Here is a 19,905-nt window from a genome sequence, read left to right on the forward strand (position 1 = left end):
ATATGTCCTAGTATCTGACCTGGGTGCTTGTGTGTATATACATCCTAGTAGCTGACCTGGGTGCTTGTGTGTATATACATCCTAGTATCTGACCTAGGTGCTTGTGTGTATATGTCCTAGTAGCTGACCTGGGTGCTTGTGTATATATGTCCTAGTATCTGACCTGGGTGCTTGTGTATATATACATCCTAGTATCTGACCTAGGTGCTTGTGTATATATGTCCTAGTAGCTGACCTGGGTGCTTGTGTATATACGTCCTAGTACCTGGCCAGAGATGCATGTTTAGGAAACTGGGTATGTGTTAGTACCAAGGACCCTTTGGCTCCACAGAGCCCTGCCCCAACACAGCTTTGGCAATAGATTGTGTTTGCTAAGAGGACTAATTCAGTGGTTCTGCTGTCAGTAGGAGTCAGCTGGCCAGTTGGTGGTGGCGCACACCTTTGGTCCCAGCACTCAGGAGGCAGAGGCAGGAAGACTCTGAGTTCTAGACAAGCCTGGTCTACAGAGTGAGTTCCAGGACAGACAGGAAATCCTGTCTTGGAAAAAAACAAGAGTCACAGCCGTGTGAAAGGCCAGAGCAATCAAAAGGCAGTGGTATACAGGGATTTTGGGTTTCTCTGCCCCATTTTCTGCTTCTCAAGCAGGTGCCATGGTGGCATGCTCTCATCTCAGAATGAATGGCTGTCGGCATCTCAGGCATTCTGCAAAGCTCTGAGATTCAGCTTTTCAGTTTTCTCATTACCATGTAAACAATACAAAGTGTTGTTTTGTGGCAACTCTTTGGGAAATAGGGTGTGTGTCCTCCTCCTAGGTGCAGAGGTGCAGCTTCCAGCCAACCATGACTTACTCTCTTCTTACTTCCCATTCAGAATGGTGGCCAGTTGGCTTGCTCTGTTTTGTAGTCTCAGCAGAGCCAGGCAGATCCGATCTCTCTGAATTTGAGGCCAGTCTAGGCTAGAAGAACAACCAGTGCTTCTAACTGCTGAGCCATCTCTTAACCTCCTGCACTCGGGAGGCAGAGGCAGGGAAATCTCCGTGTTCAAGGCCAGCCTGGTCTACAGAGTGAGTTCCAGGAGTGTGGTCCCTCCAATCCACATAGTAAAAGGAGAGAACTGACTCCACAGAGTTATCCTCTGACCTCCACACATATTATAACACACACACACACACACACACACACACACACACACACACCACACACACACACATGAGGGCATGAGTTTAGATTCCCAGCACCTGTGTAAAAAGCTAGACCTAGTGGTGCATGTCTGTAATCCCAGTGCTTCAGAGGCAGAGCTGGGCTTGCTGGCCAGTGAGCTTATCTGGAATGTGAGCTCCAACTTCAGTGAGAGACACTGACTCAGAAAACAGAGTTGACTGAGAAAGATGCCAGTGTTGACCTGACCTCTACACAAATATGCACCACACACATACACAATGAATTGTCTGATGAGACTAGTGGCCTAGTGTTTTATCTTGGTTGGTTGATACATTGTTTTGAGACAGGGTTGTCTTGGAGCTTATTGTGTAGACCAGGCTGGCCTCAAACTTACAGTGAACCATGTACCTCTGCCTCCTGAGTGCTGGGTATAGGTGTGAAACGTCACTTCTTGGGACAGATAGTATTGTTGGCCATGTTACATGCTATCCTTGTAATTTAATGCTCACCACAACCCTGGTAGGTGAGTAATCCTACCAAGTACACAGGCCTGGAAGTTAGAGGGCATCATTGGGTTGCCCTCAACCTGAAAAGGACACAGTGAACCTGGAACTTGGAGCAGCCTCACTCAAGGCCCAGCTGTTAACCATTGCTAACTTCAGTCTTTCCTTACAACATGCCATATGAGTTTTTTTGGTTCGGTTTGGTTTGGGTTTTTTGTTTATTTGTTTTTTAAATATTTATCTGTTTATTTATTTATTTATTTATTTATTTATTTATTATAAGTGTGTGCACTGTAGCTGTCTTCAGACACTCCAGGAGAGGGCATCGGATTTTTGTTACGGATGGTTGTGAGCCACCATGTGGTTGCTGGGATTTGAACTCAGGACCTTTGAAAGAGCAGTCGGAGCTCTTAACCACTGAGCCATCTCACCAGCCCGTTTATTTGGTTTTTATTTTGGTTTTTTGAGACAGGGTTTCTCTGTGTAGCCCTGGCTGTCCTGGAACTCACTTTGTAGACCAGGCTGGCCTCGAACTCAGAAATCCGCCTGCCTCTGCTTCCCGTGTGCTGAGATTAAAGCCACCACCACCACTTGGCATGAGTTGTTTTTAAAATCCCTCCTGCACCAGCCAGCAAGGTGGCTCAGTAGGTATAGCTACTTGCTGACAGTCTAACGGCTAGCGCGCGCGCACACACACACACACACACACACACACACACACACACACACACAAAAGCAGTTTTCACAAAAAACTTCCCCTGTAGGTTGAGATTTAGCGCAGTAGTACTGTGAGTACTTCTCCTCCAGAGGACCAGCTTCAGGGTCTAGCACCTATATCAGGTAGCTCACAGTCACCTTATCACCAGTTTCAGGGGATCTCATGTCTTCAGGCTTTTGAGGGCACCATGCTCATGTTTATGGTGCATATAACTCATGAAGGCATATACACAAATGCCAATGGAAATAAATCTTTAAAGGATTTTTGTTTTTCCTTTGTGATTCCTAATGAAGACTGCTGACCTGGCCTTGCGGAAGAGTGCTGCTTGCGCACTTGTCAAATGTAATCAGTAAGTTTGTGTGTGTCTCTATAGGTAGAGAGAAAGACCGCAGTCAGTTGCCAATAATTTTAGTAACATCTCCAGAATAGCAAATGTTACCTCTAAATCTCCTTCCTTATTATATCAGGTTGGTACTATTTATTCACTATTTAAGATACAGATTTCAAAATAATTTACTTGTACCTAGTAGTTTGTTTGGTTTTCTCTGGATTTTTATAAAGTTGGATATGGCTGGATGTGGTGGTGTGTGCCTGTGTCTGGCATTTGGGAGACAGAGACAGGTGGCTCTGTGGTCTCCTGGCCAACATAACAAGCTCCTGACCAGCCCAGACTACATAGTAAACTTTTTCAAAAAATAAGAAGGTGTGGGGTATAATTATATTTTGCTTGAGTGATTCTTGAACAACAGTGGCAAGTAACTGGTTTTATAAGTTTCCCCACTTGATCAGGCTCTGGCTAGTAGTCTCAGTGTATATTCCTGTGTTATATTTGGCTTTATTATAAAGAAGAGCACTAAGAACTCAATTGTTTTTTTGTTTTTTCTCTTTTTTCAAGACAGGGTTTCTCTGTGTAGCCCTGGCTGTCCTGGAACTCACTCTGTAGACTAGGCTGGACTTGAACTCAGAAATCTGCCTGCCTCTGCCTCCCAAGTGCTGGGGTTAAAGGCATGCACCATCACTGCCTGGCTAACTCAGTTTTAAAAATTAAGCTCCTAGCTGGGTGGTAGTGTTGAACACTTTTTTTGTTTGTTTGTTTTTGGTTGTTGTTTTGTTTTTGTTTTTTGTTTTTTGTTTTTTTGTTTTTTGTTTTTTGAGACAGGGTTTCTCTGTGTAGCCCCGGCTGTCCTGGAACTTACTTTGTAGACCAGGCTGGCCTCGAACTCAGAAATCCGCCTGCCTCTGCCTCCCGAGTGCTGGGATTAAAGGCGTACACCACCATGCCCGGCGTGTTGAACACTTTTAATGTGAATGTAGCTTAGTTGGTAGCGTGCTCGCCTAGTGTATACAAAGTAGTGAATTTGGTCCCTCTCACCAGATAAACCAGGTATGTCTGTAATCCCAGCTCTTGGAAGGCAGAGGAGGAAGGATTTGAAGTTTAAGATCCTCCTCAGTTATGTAGTAAGTTTGAGACTTGCCTGGGATATGAAAGGAAGGAGGAAGAGAGACAAAGACTTAAAAAATAACTTTTAAAAGTTGAACTTTTTGGTGAGAAAAAGTGAAGTTGGTAGATGAATTCTCCGTGATGGTGCCGATGATGGTCTTCATTCCCTTTGATGATCAGAGATGGCCCATGGTTTAAATCTTTGGGAGTAAGCAGTAGAGTCCAGTGTCTGAGTTGTGTAGATTCACATGGATTGACAGTGATCCTTGGTGAGATTATTGACTCAGCCTGTAATCACCTTGGAAATGGCTTATCTCCCTTTTCTTTCTAAAAGGTACTCTATCTTTTATCGTCAAGATAGAAAGCTCACCACCTTGCAGCAGCTTATATCTGTTTTGCTGAGGGACCTGCTGACGGTTCCCTCTCTGACTCATGCAGGTATGAGGTCTGCAACACGTCCATGGATGGCTCAGAGTGTATCACTCTTCCAGTCTACTTCAGAGAGAAGAAGTCCAGGCCATCGAGTACTTCCTCTGGGGCTGTACTCTATGGACAGCCACTATTTGTTTCTGTCCCTAAGCACAAGCTAACCCTCGAGTCTTTGTACCAGGCTGTTTGTGATCGTATCAGGTTGGTACTGGAAATGTAATTGGATGGTTATCTGAGGTGACTGGGTTCTGCACTTGTTGTTTTTCTGTTGATACCATGTACTCACCTCTGAGAAAAGGAACTGTGCCAGACCCTGAGAGGGGCAGGTCGGGGCAGAGGCTAACAGGACGGAGTAGGTGGCACACATAATCTTATCAACTCCCTTAGGATGGGAAGTGCTGGATGGCATTCAGCTGGAGGAGAACAGGGCTCACATAGCATGCACAAACCCCTGTGTTGAATCTCCACAGCCCCATAAACCAGGCATGGTCATAGTGCATTCCTGTAACCTTAGCACTTGAGCTGTGGAGGCAGGCAAGTCAAGAGCTGAAAGTTTTCCTTAAGTATATAGCAAATTAGAGGCCAGCCTGGGAACCATAAAACCCTGTTACAATAAATCAAATAATGCACATGACATTCCTAGAAGACCCGAAAACCAGCTTTTCTTGGCATCTTTATTGACCTATTAAGTTAACCTGTGATCTTTTAGGTGTTTCTTAATTTCTTGAGCCATTACATTATGCTTATGGATATCTGAATATGTGAATTACGTACTGCTTCATAGCTGTATTGTAGAAAAAAAGTTAAGTGTTAATACTAATAATCTTTTGGTTGTTTTTTTTTTTTTTTTAAGCCGCTACATAAAACAGCCTTTGCCTGATGAGTTTCTCAGCTCAACCTTAGAGCCTGGGGCCTGCAATGGCTCTAGGAGTAGCTATGAAGGTGAGCACTCCTGCTGTGGGGCTGTGGGGCTATGATGACCTAATTGCTCCTGATTTCCCTCTTCTTGGAAGGTGTTAAACACATGGATTTATTTCAGTCTGGACTGATAGAGTGTAGGCCACCCAAAAGGTGAAAGGGCGGCCGAAGCCCAAGTGGCTTTTTACCTTCAGCCTTGTCAACTCCTGTGGAACTGCTGATATCAATTCACTGGCAACTGACGGCAAACTCCTCAAACTCCTCACCATTAACCTTTGGACCTTGTAGAATGGTCTTAGATTCCTGCTGACACACATTGTGTTCTATCTCAGACACACTGAGCCTGGAAGTACTGTGTAAGGAGGCTAAAGTTTGAAGCAGGGCCAAGATGTGTTTGATTTTACAGTACTGGGCATCAAGGCCTTGCATGATCACTCTCTGCTGTGCCCCTTCCCCAAGCCTCCAGAGTCAGAGTTCACTTCTTATCTGTTAGCATTTACTTCCTTAGCAGGAACTTGTACACGCTGCTCAGCATGGCTGTGAGCCTTTACTGCCCCAAAAGGACAGATTTCCCGGCCAGCTTATCAAAAGGTTGAAGCTGGCTATCTTGTGCATTTATTTCTGACTTCCTAGGAAAAACTGAGTTTAGCTCATAGGAGAGAAGAAAGTCACAGTTGAAAAACAGTGCAGTGGGTTCATTGCAAACCCCAAGGCCTCCGTCCCTTCCTGTGGCCAGTGTGCCTAGTCTGCAGCGTGTAGGTGATCATGTGCCTTTATTTCTATAAATCCATAAGTCATCTCTAAATTGTTTGGGGTTTTAAGTTTTTTTTTATGTATTACTCTTGTATCCGTGTGTGCATAGTCTATGCATGGGTGTGTGGAGGCTGAGGGTGACATTTTAGAAGTTAGTTCTCTCCAGCTGCTTTTATGCAGGTTTTGGGGACCAAACTCAGATCACCACACTCATGCAACACATGCCTTTCTCTGCTGACTTTAATGCCCCCTTCTTTGTCTCTCTAACCCAGGCTGGGCTAGAACCCGCTTTGTAGGTTATGCTTGCCTTTCCTTCCCAGTCCTTCCAAGAACTGAGATTGTAAGATATTAAATCTGACTTTAAGATTTTCTTTCTTGCAAAACTGCTCTCGGGTACTGAGTGTTCCATTTTAGTGCATCTCTCTGTGAAACTAATGATGAAGTCAAGGGGAGGACCGTGTGATGTGAGGAGCTGCTTCCAAAAGACTCACTCAAATTCTCAACCAAGGTGGTGGTGGTGGTGTGTGCCTTTAATCCCAGCACTGGGAGGCAGAGGCAGGAGGATCTCTTGAGTTCCAGGCCAGCCTGGTCTATGGAGTAAGTTCCAGTACTGCCAGGGCTATTAAACAAAACAAAACAAAACAAAAAAACGCCTCTCTCTTGAGAAACAAAATAAATAAATGCATTCATTCTCTGGGTATCTGCCACCTCATCATGGAATAACATGCCTTGTCTGCCCCTTGGGGGCAATCACTTGTTAAATCAAGTATCTAATAACTATGAAGATGTATAGGGGTGGATACACTTTAATATATACGACAAAGGGGCTGGAGAGATGGCTCAGAGTTTAAGAGCACTGACTGTTCTTCTAGATGTCCTGAGTTCAAATCCCAGCAACCAAACGGTGGCTCACAACCATCTGTGGTGAGATCTGATGCCCTCTTCTGGTGTGTCTGAAGACAGCTACAGTGTACTCATATATAATAAATAAATAAATCTTTAAAAAATATATACAACAAGCTATATTAGGAAATAAATGTGCACTTTAGAGTAAATAAATGTTTTATGGTTCCTTTGTGGGTTATGTTGTTTTGAGGTAGGGTCTCTTGTAGCCCAGGCCAGCCGCAAACTTGTCATGTGGTTGTAGCTGGCCTTGACCTCACTCTCCTTTCTCAGCCTCCTGAGTGCTTGGGTTATAGATAGATATCACCATACCTGGCTAAATATGGGACTTCACAGATTGTTTTTCATGTGTATCAGGAGATGAAGAAGAAGAAATGGATCATCAAGAGGAAGGGAAGGAACAGCTTTCTGAAGTGGAAGGCAGTGGTGAGGACGATCAGGGCGATGACCATAGTGAGGCCATCCAACAGGTGAAAGGGCGGCCGAGGCCCAAGCGGCTTTTTACCTTCAGCCTTGTCAACTCCTGTGGAACTGCTGATATCAATTCACTGGCAACTGACGGCAAACTCCTCAAACTCAACTGTAAGTGCTTGCTCTGCCCCTTCAGGTAGACTTGGGGCACATAAGAGCTCTTTGGGAATCCCGTTACCTCATATTCCCTACATCAGGTAGTAACTCTTTATGTAGCTCTAGGGTCAGACATTTGAGTTCCTTGGAGTATGATTGAGGACATACACATCTTTCAAAGGATTTTTACCCTGTTCCCTTTGGTAGTGGAGTGGCAAGTTTGAGACAAGACTTCCCCCCTCCCCCTCCCCCTCCCCCTCCCCCTCCTCCTCCCTCTCTTATTTTTATGTTTTGACATTTTACCTACTTGTATGTCTGTGCACCATATTTGTGCCTGGTATCAATGGAGACCAGAAGGCAGCATTGAATCTCCTACAATGGAAATTATTGCTGTGAACCACCAAGTGGATGCTGGGACCTGAACTCTACAAGAGCAACAAGTGTTCCTCACCATCTCTAACCCCAGGAGGTTCTAACCCAGAGTTGATGCTGGCCTTGAACTTCCGACTTCCTATCTCTATCTCTTGAGTCTTTAGATTTCAGGCATGTGACATTATGCCCAGCTGTCACCTTAATCCTTGATGTTCATGACCTCAGAAGCAAACAGGCTTCCATTGCTCTGCGAGAGCTTTCCTCTGGCTCAGTGATTCTTAGGGTCATGCTAAGAGCATTTTTGTAGACTTGCTCCACTCATAAAAATAGGTGCATTTGTCTCTTTGTTCTGTAAAAATACTTACTTGTGTGTGATGCAGCTAGAGGTAGTTGTGGCTATCAGTTACATGGAGCTTTGTAATCAGGACAGCTGCTTGGGAACAAGCATCTCTAGGGGTATGGACATGCATCATGTGTGATGTCTCCATGGGCAGGGCGTCCGGATGCTGTACCCTTAAGGTCTTCTACCTTAACTAGTTATCAGCTAGTTTCTTCCCCTCACCCTTCCTCCCTCCCTTCCTTCCTGCCCCCTTCCCCCCCGTTGCCCTCCCTTCCCTTCTTTTTTTTTTTTTTAATTTTTCCTTCCCTTCATTTTAATTAAAAAAAATTTTTTTTTGTTGTTTTGTTTTTTCGACATAGTGTTTCTCTGCAGCCCAGGCCTCAAATTCATAGAGATCCACCTTCCTCTTCCCTCGAAGTGCTGGGTATTAAAGGTGCCTGCCACCACTACCCGGCTTTAATTTTAAAAATTATATTCTATGTGTTTGAGTGTTTTCCTGCATATATGTATGTGTACTATGTGTGTGCCTGGGACCTGCAGAGGAACTAAAGCTGTAATAAATTATGAGCTCCTAACTTGGGTGTTAGGGTAGGGACTGAACCCTAGTGTTCTACAAGAGTAGTAAATGATCTTTTTTTTGTTTTGTTTTGTTTTTCGAGACAGGGTTTCTCTGTGTAGCCCTGGCTGTCCTGGAACTCACTTTGTAGACCAGGCTGGCCTCGAACTCAGAAATCCGCCTCCCTCTGCCTCCCAAGAACTGTGATTAAAGGCGTGTGCCACCACGCCTGGCGAGTAGTAAATGATCTTAACTACTGAGCCATCTTTCCAGCCCAACCTATGCTTTTCAAAAAATTTTTTATGTGAATGGGTATTTTACATGTATGTATGTGCGTGCACCATATGAGTGCCTGCAGAGGCCAGAAGAGGGCATCTGATCCCCCGGGACTGGAATTTCAGACAATCAAGACCCTTTGGGTACTGGTAATTGAACCTGGGTCTTCAGGAAGAGCAGACAGGGCACTTAGCTGTTAAGCCATCTTTCCAGCCTCCTCCAGCTTTTTAAATGTTTCATGTACTTATCAGGACTAAGGACTGACCTCAGGGACTTGTACATACAAGGCAGAGGCTCTAGCACTTACTGTAGTTCCCAGTTCCCTTTACAAACAGTCTTTTCACTGGGTTTTTATTGCTGCCTGTCTGTAAGCTTACTACATGCATGCCTCGTGCTCACAGAGCCCAGGCGAGGCTGTCAGGTCCCCAGAAACTAGAACTACAGACTACTGTGAGCCACTGTGTGGGTGTTGGGTACTCTACAAGAGCAGAAAGTGCTCTTCTCTGTTTAGCCCTGACCTGGAACTCACTCTGTAGATCAGGCTGGCCTCCAACTCAGAAATCCGCCTGCCTCTGCCTCCCGAGTGCTGGGATTAAAGGTGGTTACTTCATCTTGACTCTGTGTATGACCTGTCAGATTCTGGGGTGTGGGGGTTGCTGTGGGAGGTTGAGATTCAAAAGGCTGCCCCAGGTTCTAGCATTGTTGTCCTAAGTGGCTGGTGGTGGGTGAGCAGGTGTGGAGCTGCTGCCTGAGTGTGGCCCTTCTCATGCTGGTCACTTGGAGAGCCTCTCCTGGTGTTGGTCATTCCATAATGAGTGACACTATGGTCCCCTCCACAGCTCGATCCACACTGGCCATTGACTGGGACAGTGAGACCCGAAGCCTTTACTTTGATGAACAAGAATCTGAGGTATGTCATTTGGGGTTTGTGGGCAGTGCTGTGTTCTGGTTTCTGCTCTGGGAATACATTGATGTTCCTCTCATTGATTGGACAACAGTTAAACAAATTTTCCTTATGACTTGAAATGAAAAGCACCCAAGACTGCCATTCTGTGTCCAGAGACTGCAGAAAACACGGTATATTCCAGGCCGAGCTTGAGCATCTTGTGAGCCAGGAAGACGCTTCACTAGCAGAACTCGGTGTTTCTCTCCGCAGGCCTGTGAGAAGCACCTGAGCATGTCGCAGCCGCAGAAGAAGAAGAAGGCTGCAGTAGCCCTGCGAGAGTGCATCGAGCTCTTTACCACCATGGAGACCCTTGGGGAGCATGATCCCTGGTATGCAAGTCCCCGAGCTCTGAGCAGGGGACCTATGTACCCTAGGCTCTGAGGTTTGCTGGGACCACCTGTGTGCACAGAACCCTCCTCCTGTCCCTGGACAGGTCATCTTCTCTTAAGCAGTCTGTAATATATTTGTGTGTGTGGCGACTGCTGGACTGAGAAAAGCCACTGCTCTGATGAGAAGGCGGGTTTGTTCCTAAGTGCTGCCCTGGCTAAGTAAGTCTCTTTTGTCTTTAGGTACTGTCCCACCTGTAAGAAGCACCAGCAGGCAACCAAGAAGTTTGACTTGTGGTCTTTGCCCAAGATCCTGGTGGTTCACCTCAAGCGCTTCTCCTATAACAGATACTGGCGGGATAAACTTGACACCGTTGTGGAGTTCCCAGTCAGGTGGGTGTGTGCACGGGTGCTAATGAGGGAGGCGAGAAGATGCTGGAGTTAGGTTGTAGTACTTGGCTCTGGGAGGTTGACTTGTGACTTGTGGAGCAATCCTTCCTTCCCCTGCTAGTTGGAAAAGTCACTACTAGAAGAGTCCTGCTGACTGGGCCCCTGCTGACCTGCTTGACTCCTCACACCAGCCTGTGGCCAGAATTCCTGGTCCATCATTGCTGTCTGGGAGCTTGGCTTCCACCAGGGCAGCACCGGCTCAGTTCTGTTTGTTATTAACAGGGCGTGGCAACCAGGTAGCAGCCTACCCGAGGGAACTGATCTCCAGCTGGCTGTGGTTTCGAATGCCTTGCTCAGGCAGGAGGATCATTGAGTTTAGTTAAAAATTTGTTTACTTTTTGTTTGTTTGTTTTGGTTTTTGTGTTTTGGTTTTTTGAGACAGAGTTTCTCTGTGCAGCCCGGGCAATCCTGGAACTCACTCTGTCGTTCAGTGCCAGTCTTTGCCCCCTGAGGGCTGGGATTGAAGCCTGTGCCTCAGCCTGACTTATTTTTGACCTTTTCTTTATTTTTGAGAGTTTTATAATGGGCTGGTGAGACTAGACAGCTCATTGAGAACCCTTGACCCCCAAGCCTGCTGACCTGGATCTGTTCCCAGACTCAGGGTAGGAGAGAACCAACTCCTAAAATTTGTCCCCAGCTCTTTCTGCGGTGTGGATTTCAGTACAGAATACAGAGGTAATGCTGACATATCCAGTTTTTTGGCCCCCAACAATAATTCCTAATGTCAGCAGAAAGTAATTATGCACGATTAGGTCAATCCCCTTATTCCTTTATTATCAATTAAAAGATGGAATGATAACCTACTCCAATTAGAGCAGGCTCTTGCTGTCCAGTCTCTGTAGGATCATCTAGGGCTAGGGACTTGCAGGTAGCAGTTGGAGCAATTTGCAACCATTAATTGATTTGAAATCTGCTGGAGCAGATGCATACTAAGGGTAGAAGCTAAAGTTAAGGAGTTTGGGGAAATTTTTTTCTTAGGTGTGCATTTGAAACTTTTAGGCCCATGGTCCTAGTAGATGGGAATGGGAAGTCTCAAGACCAGGGAAGGGGGAGACCCCTGCTCAGGACCAGGCAGGCACAGGACAGACTAGTGACTGTTAGTACTTATCTGGGGCCCGTTTGACCTGGGAGGCGGATTCAAGTCGATTCCCTGAAGCTTCCAAGAATTTATTTTATTTTGGTTTTGTTTTTCAAGGCAGGGTTTCCTCTGTGTAGCTTTGGCCGTCCTGGAACTCACTCTGTAGACCAGGCTGGCCTCGAACTCTGAAATCCGCCTGCCTCTGCCTCCCAAGTGCTGGGATTAAAGGCGTACGCCACCACGCCCGGCAGAATTATTTTTTTAAGTTTATAAAAAGCGATGTTTAGGTATGTTAGTGTTACCACTTTGTAATCTGTACTGAGAGCCAGCCACATGGTCGAGAGAGCAGCAGACTCATACCTTGCAGTCCTAGTAAAAGCCTAAGAACCCAAAAATAATTTTTTCTTACCCAGTTACTTGCTATGAGACACGGGTGCTTGATTCCTGACAGCAGTCACTATAAAGCGGCTTCTTTACATGAAAGGGAGGAAAAGCTTACTTGAGACCTATTCTGTGAGTTTACCCCGTTTTAGAGTCGGGTAGCAAGGTAAACTGTCTTTCTCAGCTAGAAGCTTAGGAGGTGAGGCCTGTAGTTTTTACACAGGAAGAGACCTGAGAACAGCTGAAGCCTCGGCTGCTGCTGTTAAACCGATAAATCTGCCCTGAGCCTAGGGGTCAGCACCAGAGACCTGAGAAAGATGAATTCCACCTGAGTAAGCCAGAAATATAGACCAGGCAGCTTCCAAATCTATGTAAAAAGTGACAGAGATCCAGGTCACCCTAGGTTCCTCTGTGGTCGGTGGAGGGCAGCATGACTCGGTAACCACTAGGCATAGAAGATCTGACAGACTCTCCTATGCAGTAGGGGCTTGGGGGGGCAGTCGACTCCCCAGTGACCTGCTTGTCCACAGTTTGGACACTGTGCTGTGAACAGTCGAGGTGAAGGGCAGTGCTTGGCCCAGTGGCCCGCTGTGCTGCATTTAGAGTAAGCCTGGGGGGTGGTCTTCTGTGCCCATTATCTTCTTGGGAGGAGCTGCTAGGAGCTGACTTGTCTCTCTGTCATGAAAAACTTTTTTATTCAACATTTTAAATACCATGTTCGGCAGATCTCTGAAGTGTCTGAGGACCACCTTTTAAGTGTATCTAAGCACGCAAACTCTGTCTCTACTTGTTTCCTGCTTAACTTTGAAAACATACGCAGGAAGCTTATTCCTGTTACTTAGCATGATTACAAGTATACTTTTGAACACATTAAAGAATTTGATCATTTATAAGGTGACTGACCTGTTAGTTTATATAAGGTTACCATTTTGCAGCTTTCTCTGTTTAAGCCTTAAAATTTACAATTTTTAAATTAAAGCTCTCTATAAAACTTTTAATCCTAGTTAAGGTCCACAGGGAGGCTGGGAGCTTCCCTGACCCTGCAGTGGGCACAATGGCCATTCCCTGGGTGAAAAGGCAAAACATTTATTCTAGACTGCCATGCAATTTTCAGGGTTAAGTGGGACCTTGAGAAAGGACTAAATGTACCTAGAGGCTTGCATTGACCATGGCAGATCAATCGACACCAGTCTTGCCTTGGGTTTGAAACTTAACACGTTATGGGTTGATGGCCACACTCACTCAAACTTAAATACACAATAATAACAAAAGAAAATTTCAAAATACAGAAAAGGTTTCCAGGGCCTGTTTGACTTTTAAATCCCTGTGGCCTTGTTCGCATTGTGGCTGTCACAGCCTCCGCATGCAGATGCTGAATTCCTCGTTGGCATCTTCTTCCCCTGCTGCAACCCCATGGTGTGATAGTACGTTGACAGCCTTCTCCCAGGTTCTGCTCCGACAGTTTCTGGTCTAGTCTTCTCACATAGTTTAGTGTTCTGTGGGTTGGGGGTGGGGGGGTTGCTGGGTTATACTGACCTTTTGAATTTACCATATTTATGGGCTATTATGTTTTTACTCAGAGCTCTGAACATGTCCGAGTTTGTCTGTGACCGGTCAGCAAGGCCTTATGTTTATGACCTAATTGCTGTGTCCAATCACTATGGAGCCATGGGGGTTGGTCACTGTAAGTATTGGCATCTGCTTCCTTCTGAGGTATGGAATCGCCCTACCTACTGTGCCTCAGCCTCTTCTGGATGCCAGCCCTGCCTCGACAGCTAGCTTCCTTTTAGTCTCCGGCTTTGGGCTTTCTCAGCCCCTCTCTCCTCCCTACCTTCTTTCTTCCTCCTTTGTAAATTTCCATGTTTTTATCTCAGTGGTGGTAACCTTGTTGATCAAGACGGTCCTGCTGATCACTTATGCTGGCCAGGGGCTCACCAGGTAGCTCAGCCAGGGTGACCTAGGACTCCTAGCAGGAAAGTAAGATTTACAGTGTGAGCCACCACACTGGGTTACTCTGGAAACTCTACTAGAGCAAGGACATGATAAAACATTGTTCTCTTTGTTTATTTCGGTTTTTCTTTCTTTTTTAAGATTTATTTGTTTCATGTGTGTGAGTACACTCTGTCGCTGACACTCCAGAAGAGGGCATCAGATCCCATTAAAGATGGTTGTGAGCCACCATCTGGTTGCTGGGAATTGAACTCAGGACCTCTGGAAGAGCAGTCAGTGCTCTTAACCACTGAGCCATCTTTCCAGCCCTTATTTCGGTTTTTCAAGTCAGGGTTTCTCTGTGTAACCCCAGCTGTTGTGGGACTAACTCCGTAAACCAATGTTTCCGAGCAGAGCACTGTGGTTCAGGTACTCCATGAAAGAATTCTTAACCATTTCCAAATAAAATTAATGTTACAGAGAAGTGTCCCTAATAATTTAAAACAACTACACAAAATTAGTGACTATAATTACAGAAGTATCCCAGCTCTGTAAAACCAAAATGTGGAGAAAGTACAAGGGAAGGAGAGACGCCAAAATTAGTTTACTTTTGGTTTGGTTTTGAGACAGAACCTCACATCCAGGCCAGGCTGACTTGTGACTTGCCAGGTAGGCCTCAATGGCCCTGAACCTACGTTCTTTCCACCCTAGGCATTTAAATGCTCAGATACAGGTACACATCACCATACCTGGAAAAATAGTATGTTTTTTTCTTTTGCTCTAGTACCCAGCATTTCTATAACATTTAGGTTCACTAAAACTGTTTTAGTTACAACTGAACCTGCAGTGCTGAGCCTTGTGCATCCTAGATAAGTAGTGTGGCTCCAAGCTTCGCCTGCAGCCCCACCCAGTCACAGCTGTGGAGAGAAGAAAATTTAAAGCCTCTCGTGCACATCCCAGCTCTGAAGACCCAGTGAGCACTGTCTTCCTAAGCAAAGCTCCCCTGCTGGCTCCAGAGGCACTGGGAGTTCTGTGAAGATGGAAGTGGAGCCTTCTGCTTTTGTTTTGTTTTTTTTCAATCTTAGCAGAGTCAGCTCTCTGAGTCCTCTTGTGGCTCTAGATTATACTTGTGGCCATCTTTGTTTGGAATACAGATGAAAATCCAGGCACATGCTCTTTCCTTTGTTATGTCTCTAGCACTGATCACAGCCATTAAGTAGACACCAGGGCAGCTGGAGAGAACGCTCAGTAGTGGAGATCACTGTTCTTCAGAGGACCAGAGTTAATTCCTAAGACCTAGGTCAGGTGGCTCCCAACTGCCTGGAACTCTGTGACACCTGTGGGTACCCTCCATGGAATCAAATAACAAATCTTTATTTAAAAATAGACAAATATGAGTGTGGTGGCATATGCTGTTAATTCCAGCACTCGGGAGGCAGAAGCAGGTGGCTCTGAGTTCAGGGCCAGTGTGGTCCACAGAGTTTCAGAAATACACACTAGGGTGACAAGGTGGCTCAGCAGGTAAAGATACTGGCCACACAAGCCTGGTGACCTGAGTTCAGTTCCAAGAACTCTAAAAAAGTAGAGAGCAAGAACACACACAGCTTTTAAAATTAAATTTAAAATTATTTTAATTAAGTAGGTCGGTTTTATTGATTAGTATCCCAAAATTATAGGTGACCTTGGTCTCTGACATCTCTGTGCTCACCCTTTCAAGTTTGTCTGAAAGATCCAGGTTGGAAAAAATGGTGAATTATTTCCACTGGGCCGCCGTGCCGCACGCCTTTAATCCCTGTGGGAGGCAGAGGCAGAGGATCTCTGAGTCCTAGGACTGCCAGGGGGACACAAAGAAACTGTGATTTGAAAAGCCAAAAACAAACCAAATGTACAAAAAACAATGAGCCATGGGGCCGGGGGTTTATTTAGCGGCAGAGTATGTGCCTAGCAAGCACAAGGCCCTGGGTTTGGATCTCCGAACCTCCAGGGAAGAAATAAAAAGAACTATAAGTTATTGACTATAAATGATCATTATTTATATGAATGTACATATTTTTAAATTACTTCTTTAATTTGGTGGTGGTGGTTTTCTGTTTCCAGACGTGGTTTCACTGTGCAGCCTACCTAGACTTGGCCAGGATGGTTTTGAACTTGGGAGCAGTACTTCTGTCTCTGGTTCCTGAGTGGATCCACACTGGCTATACATTATTCTTAATTTTAGTGTTAACATTTTGGGTATGAGTGTGTACGAGTATTTAGTGCTAAGCTAATGAAGTTACAAGATTAATTTTTTTCGGTGGCCACTAGAGCATTTCGTTTGTAATTTGGCAGACACTGCATATGCGAAGAACAGACTGAACGGGAAGTGGTATTACTTTGACGACAGCAGTGTGTCCCTGGCCTCTGAGGATCAGATTGTGGTGAGTACTCCCCGGGCGCCTGCTCCTCCCTGGCTCTCAGCAAATCAACCGAAGAAAAGGTTCCCTCAAGCCAGATGGCTACCTCCTCATCTGCTAGGGCTCTGAGTGGAGCAGAGGAGACTGACATTCATCCTACATCTTTCCTAAGGGAGAAGCTCAGTTTTCCTGGAGGTGTCACAGTGCTCCTGCATTTGCTATAGCCATGGCAGGGGCATCAGGAGGCAGCTAATAAATAAAGGTGGCAGATTCCTGAGAGTCCAGCTGTCCACTCAGTCACTCAACCAGTGTGCTTGTTTATTGAGATAGCATCTCTGCCTGCTCTGAAACTCATTTTGTATGACAGTTTAGCCTTAAATTTAGGGTAATTCTCCTGCCTCTGCTTCTTGAGTGCCTGTATTACAGATATCCATCCCCACATTCAGTTTACGATTGCTTTTTTTAAGATAGGGTTTCACTCTGAAGCCCTGGCTGGCCTTGAACTTGGAAGAAGAATCCTCTCAGGGCCTCCCTCTCCTTGCTGGGATCACCGGCGGTAGGAAAGGGGCGGGGTGACTTCGTTATCAGTGAACGGACCCCATTCCTTGTGTTTTAGACAAAAGCCGCCTACGTGTTGTTCTATCAGCGTCGAGATGACGAGTGTTCCAGCACTTCTTCGCCCAGCAGTTTCCCCGGTTCTGATGGAGGGGTGAAGCTGAGCAGCTCACAGCAGGGTGTGGGGGATGAGGAGGCTTACAACATGGACACCAACTGATTCGGCCTCTGCGACCCTGCCACCCTTCCAACACCAGCATCCTCCCCAGGAGAATATCTGTGGCACTCTTGAAGACTGCTCCTAGCAATCTCAAACCAGATGAGGAAATGACCTTCTTTTATGAGAAGAGGAAGGAAAAAAAAAAGACCCTGCTTTCTGAGAAGGGTTATGTTAAAGAGGCTTAATTATTTTTTCTTTTAAAGGGTGGTGCGAGAAAAATCTGTGGAGATGAATTGTAGGGTGGGGTTTGGTGCATAGTGGCATGTGTCTCATGGATTCCAAAGAGTGGAGAGGAACACACCCTGTAATGAGCATGGTGCAGCCGTGAAGACCCACCTGCAGGGCTGCTCTGAACTCCTGGGTTTTGGATTCTGGTGCCCACACTGCTCACCCAGTAGTCTGGCCACAGTAAACCAAGCCTCCTACAGATTTGATGTTGTCCTCTAGTTCTTTGCTGCTCATTGAGATGGGCTTATAGTTTTATAAACAGTCTCTGGAACCTGTTTCTATTCTCTTGTTCTCCCAGAATTTCCAGCCATCTTCCCGGTTATGAAATGAAGTTAGTATTGGGCTATTGTTTTCAGTTTCTCACAGAACCCTACAAGTTCTGTTTTGTCCCCCACTGCCCTTGATAAAGTGATTCTATGTGGAACTTTCATTAGCTCTCCCTTAAAAGAAGTCTATTCATAAACTGGGTGCAGTGTGTGGCATTGTTTCTCCACGTTAGCTTCAGAAGAACACGATGGGTATTTTTCAGATCTCCAAAACATTCTAGTTAATAAGGTTTAAGAAAATACTTTTTCATTAATAGACCCCCTCCAAACCGGATTCTCTTCCTTAATTCTTGCCTTACTCCCCTAGTCGCAAAGCCGGCATCCTAACAGGCCAGCTCTGGGGATTTGTTCCCATTGGGGTCATGTGAGTCCTGACCGCGACCTTTAACCTAGTAGGTGGGGGTTGGGAATCGCTGGTCTTGGAACGAGGACTAGGTGACCGTTGGGCACTCTTGTGCGGCAACGGCTGGGTGAGGACTCAACGGGGCCCCTTCCTCTCTAGACTGCCGATAGTTTGGGGACCAAGACAGCAACTGGGCGCAGTAGTGGGCGGAGGGAAAAGGCTTAGCTTCCTACAGGCTAAGGAAGCTCTGGGAGGTGAGGCGGGGCATCTCGGGCCCTCCCCCGTGACCCTGGGTCCTCTGAGAATGGCGGGTGATACGCCCCTCACCGAGGAAAAGAACGAAGGATGATGTTGTATAACCGTAGATCATACTCGAAATCGAGGTTGAATCCCAGCCTCTTGTATAGAAGGATCATTCTCACGTTGCTCCGTGCATTTACAATTATCACGTAATAAAAGAAAGCATGGTCGCTTTTAGGGAAATGTCTGAAAAACTGCGAAGATGCAGAAAGGAGCTGACTGCTGCTATAGACCGAGCCTTTGAAGGAGTCAGGCATTCTCAGGAGTGCACAGCCCAGCAGAGGCTGGACGCCCCGTCGCTCACCTCCCTGCCGGGACACAGGCTCCTCTGCAGAAACCCATTGGCAGCTTGCCCCTCTGTTGCTCCATGCTCTGGTGCCTCATGTGCTCCTGAGAGTGAGAACCCGGCCTTCGGGCCACACCATATTCCAGTTAATGCAAAACCTCAGCCTCTATACCCCAAAAGAAAACCTCTGACCAGCAAGGAAAATGTCTTGATGCAGTCTTCCATTTTGGCACGTGACAGACAGTTTTGGAGAGCTGCAGGTGATGGGGAAGACTGGAGAAAAGAAAGTATAAGGTGATTTTAATTCGATAACTTTCTAGAAACAGTTGTTTGTTTAAAAAAAAAAAATTGAAGATCCCAGATCTAATGACTAAGCCTCCTCTTTGGAGCGCTGACTACACAAGAAATTCATGTTTTTTAGAATGTGGGCCGGCAAACAGTTTTTATATGTTTAGGTTGAAAGCCTGGTTATTTTCCAAACAGTCATGGAAACTACCAAAGGGTAATCGGTGTTGAGCTATTTTTAAATTTGTGGATAGCGCTAAGGACTGAATCCTAGGCCTCACACATGCTGGGGTAGGCGCTACCACTGACCTTCAAGCCTTAGCAATGTTTTGTCTGGTTTGATACTTTAAAGATTTTTTTTCCTAAGTTTTTTAATGTTTGTATTTTGTACATGTAGATGTTTTGCCTGCAGAGGCCAGAAGGCTGTGTCATCACATCCCCTGGAACTAGAGTTACTGACAGTTGTTAGCTATCATGTGGGATCCTCAGACCTGGAAGAGGAGCCAGTACTCCCTCTCAACCACTGGGACAGCCAGCTCCCACTGCCAATGTTTTCTTATTTTTAAAATTGTGTGTGTGTGTGTGTGTGTATAGGTGTAGGCAGGCACACTGGCCGCTGCCTGCCACAGCATGCTTACAGAAGTCAAAGGGAACCTTTCAGGAGCAGACTCTCTGCCCTGTGGGTTCAGGGAGTCAACTGGGTTGTCACACTCGCACTGCTGAGTCATTTTGTCAACCTCTGTTGCTTTTTAAAGACCAGCTGATTTTCAACTCCTGTGTAGCTGAAGGTGACCGAGAACTCTGATCCTCTTTCTCTAAGACCCAAGTGTAAGAAATGCAGGCGTACGCCCGGCGTGGTGGCGCACACCTTTAACCCCAGCACTTGGGAGGCAGAGGCAGGTGGATTTCTGAGTTTGAGGCCA

The 19,905-nt window shown here is 45.9% G+C and overlaps 2 protein-coding genes across 3 annotated transcripts in view; both read left to right on the top strand.

Moving 5' to 3' along the window:
- The window catches only part of Usp4 (ubiquitin specific peptidase 4), a 44,041-nt gene extending 26,117 nt beyond the window's left edge, over positions 1–17,924 (top strand). The window contains exons 13-21 of one of the 2 annotated variants that reach the window (XM_021205922.1): positions 4,261–4,452; positions 5,105–5,193; positions 7,183–7,407; positions 9,776–9,846; positions 10,093–10,211; positions 10,452–10,601; positions 13,698–13,801; positions 16,375–16,463; positions 17,056–17,924. In XM_021205922.1, coding sequence (XP_021061581.1) covers positions 4,261–4,452; positions 5,105–5,193; positions 7,183–7,407; positions 9,776–9,846; positions 10,093–10,211; positions 10,452–10,601; positions 13,698–13,801; positions 16,375–16,463; positions 17,056–17,214 — 1,198 coding nt within the window. In that variant the 3' untranslated portion in view covers positions 17,215–17,924. The remainder of the gene's footprint in view (positions 1–4,260; positions 4,453–5,104; positions 5,194–7,182; positions 7,408–9,775; positions 9,847–10,092; positions 10,212–10,451; positions 10,602–13,697; positions 13,802–16,374; positions 16,464–17,055) is intronic. The other variant, XM_021205920.1, reaches the window with a different exon arrangement.
- Positions 17,925–18,010: 86 nt separating this feature from the next.
- Positions 18,011–19,905, top strand: part of C10H3orf62 (chromosome 10 C3orf62 homolog) — a 5,499-nt gene continuing 3,604 nt past the window's right edge. The window contains exon 1 of the mRNA XM_029543030.1: positions 18,011–18,991. Coding sequence (XP_029398890.1) covers positions 18,576–18,991 — 416 coding nt within the window. The 5' untranslated portion in view covers positions 18,011–18,575. The remainder of the gene's footprint in view (positions 18,992–19,905) is intronic.

Source organism: Mus pahari, chromosome 10 (genome assembly GCF_900095145.1).
Source record: "Mus pahari chromosome 10, PAHARI_EIJ_v1.1, whole genome shotgun sequence".
Classification (NCBI taxonomy): domain Eukaryota; kingdom Metazoa; phylum Chordata; class Mammalia; order Rodentia; family Muridae; genus Mus; species Mus pahari.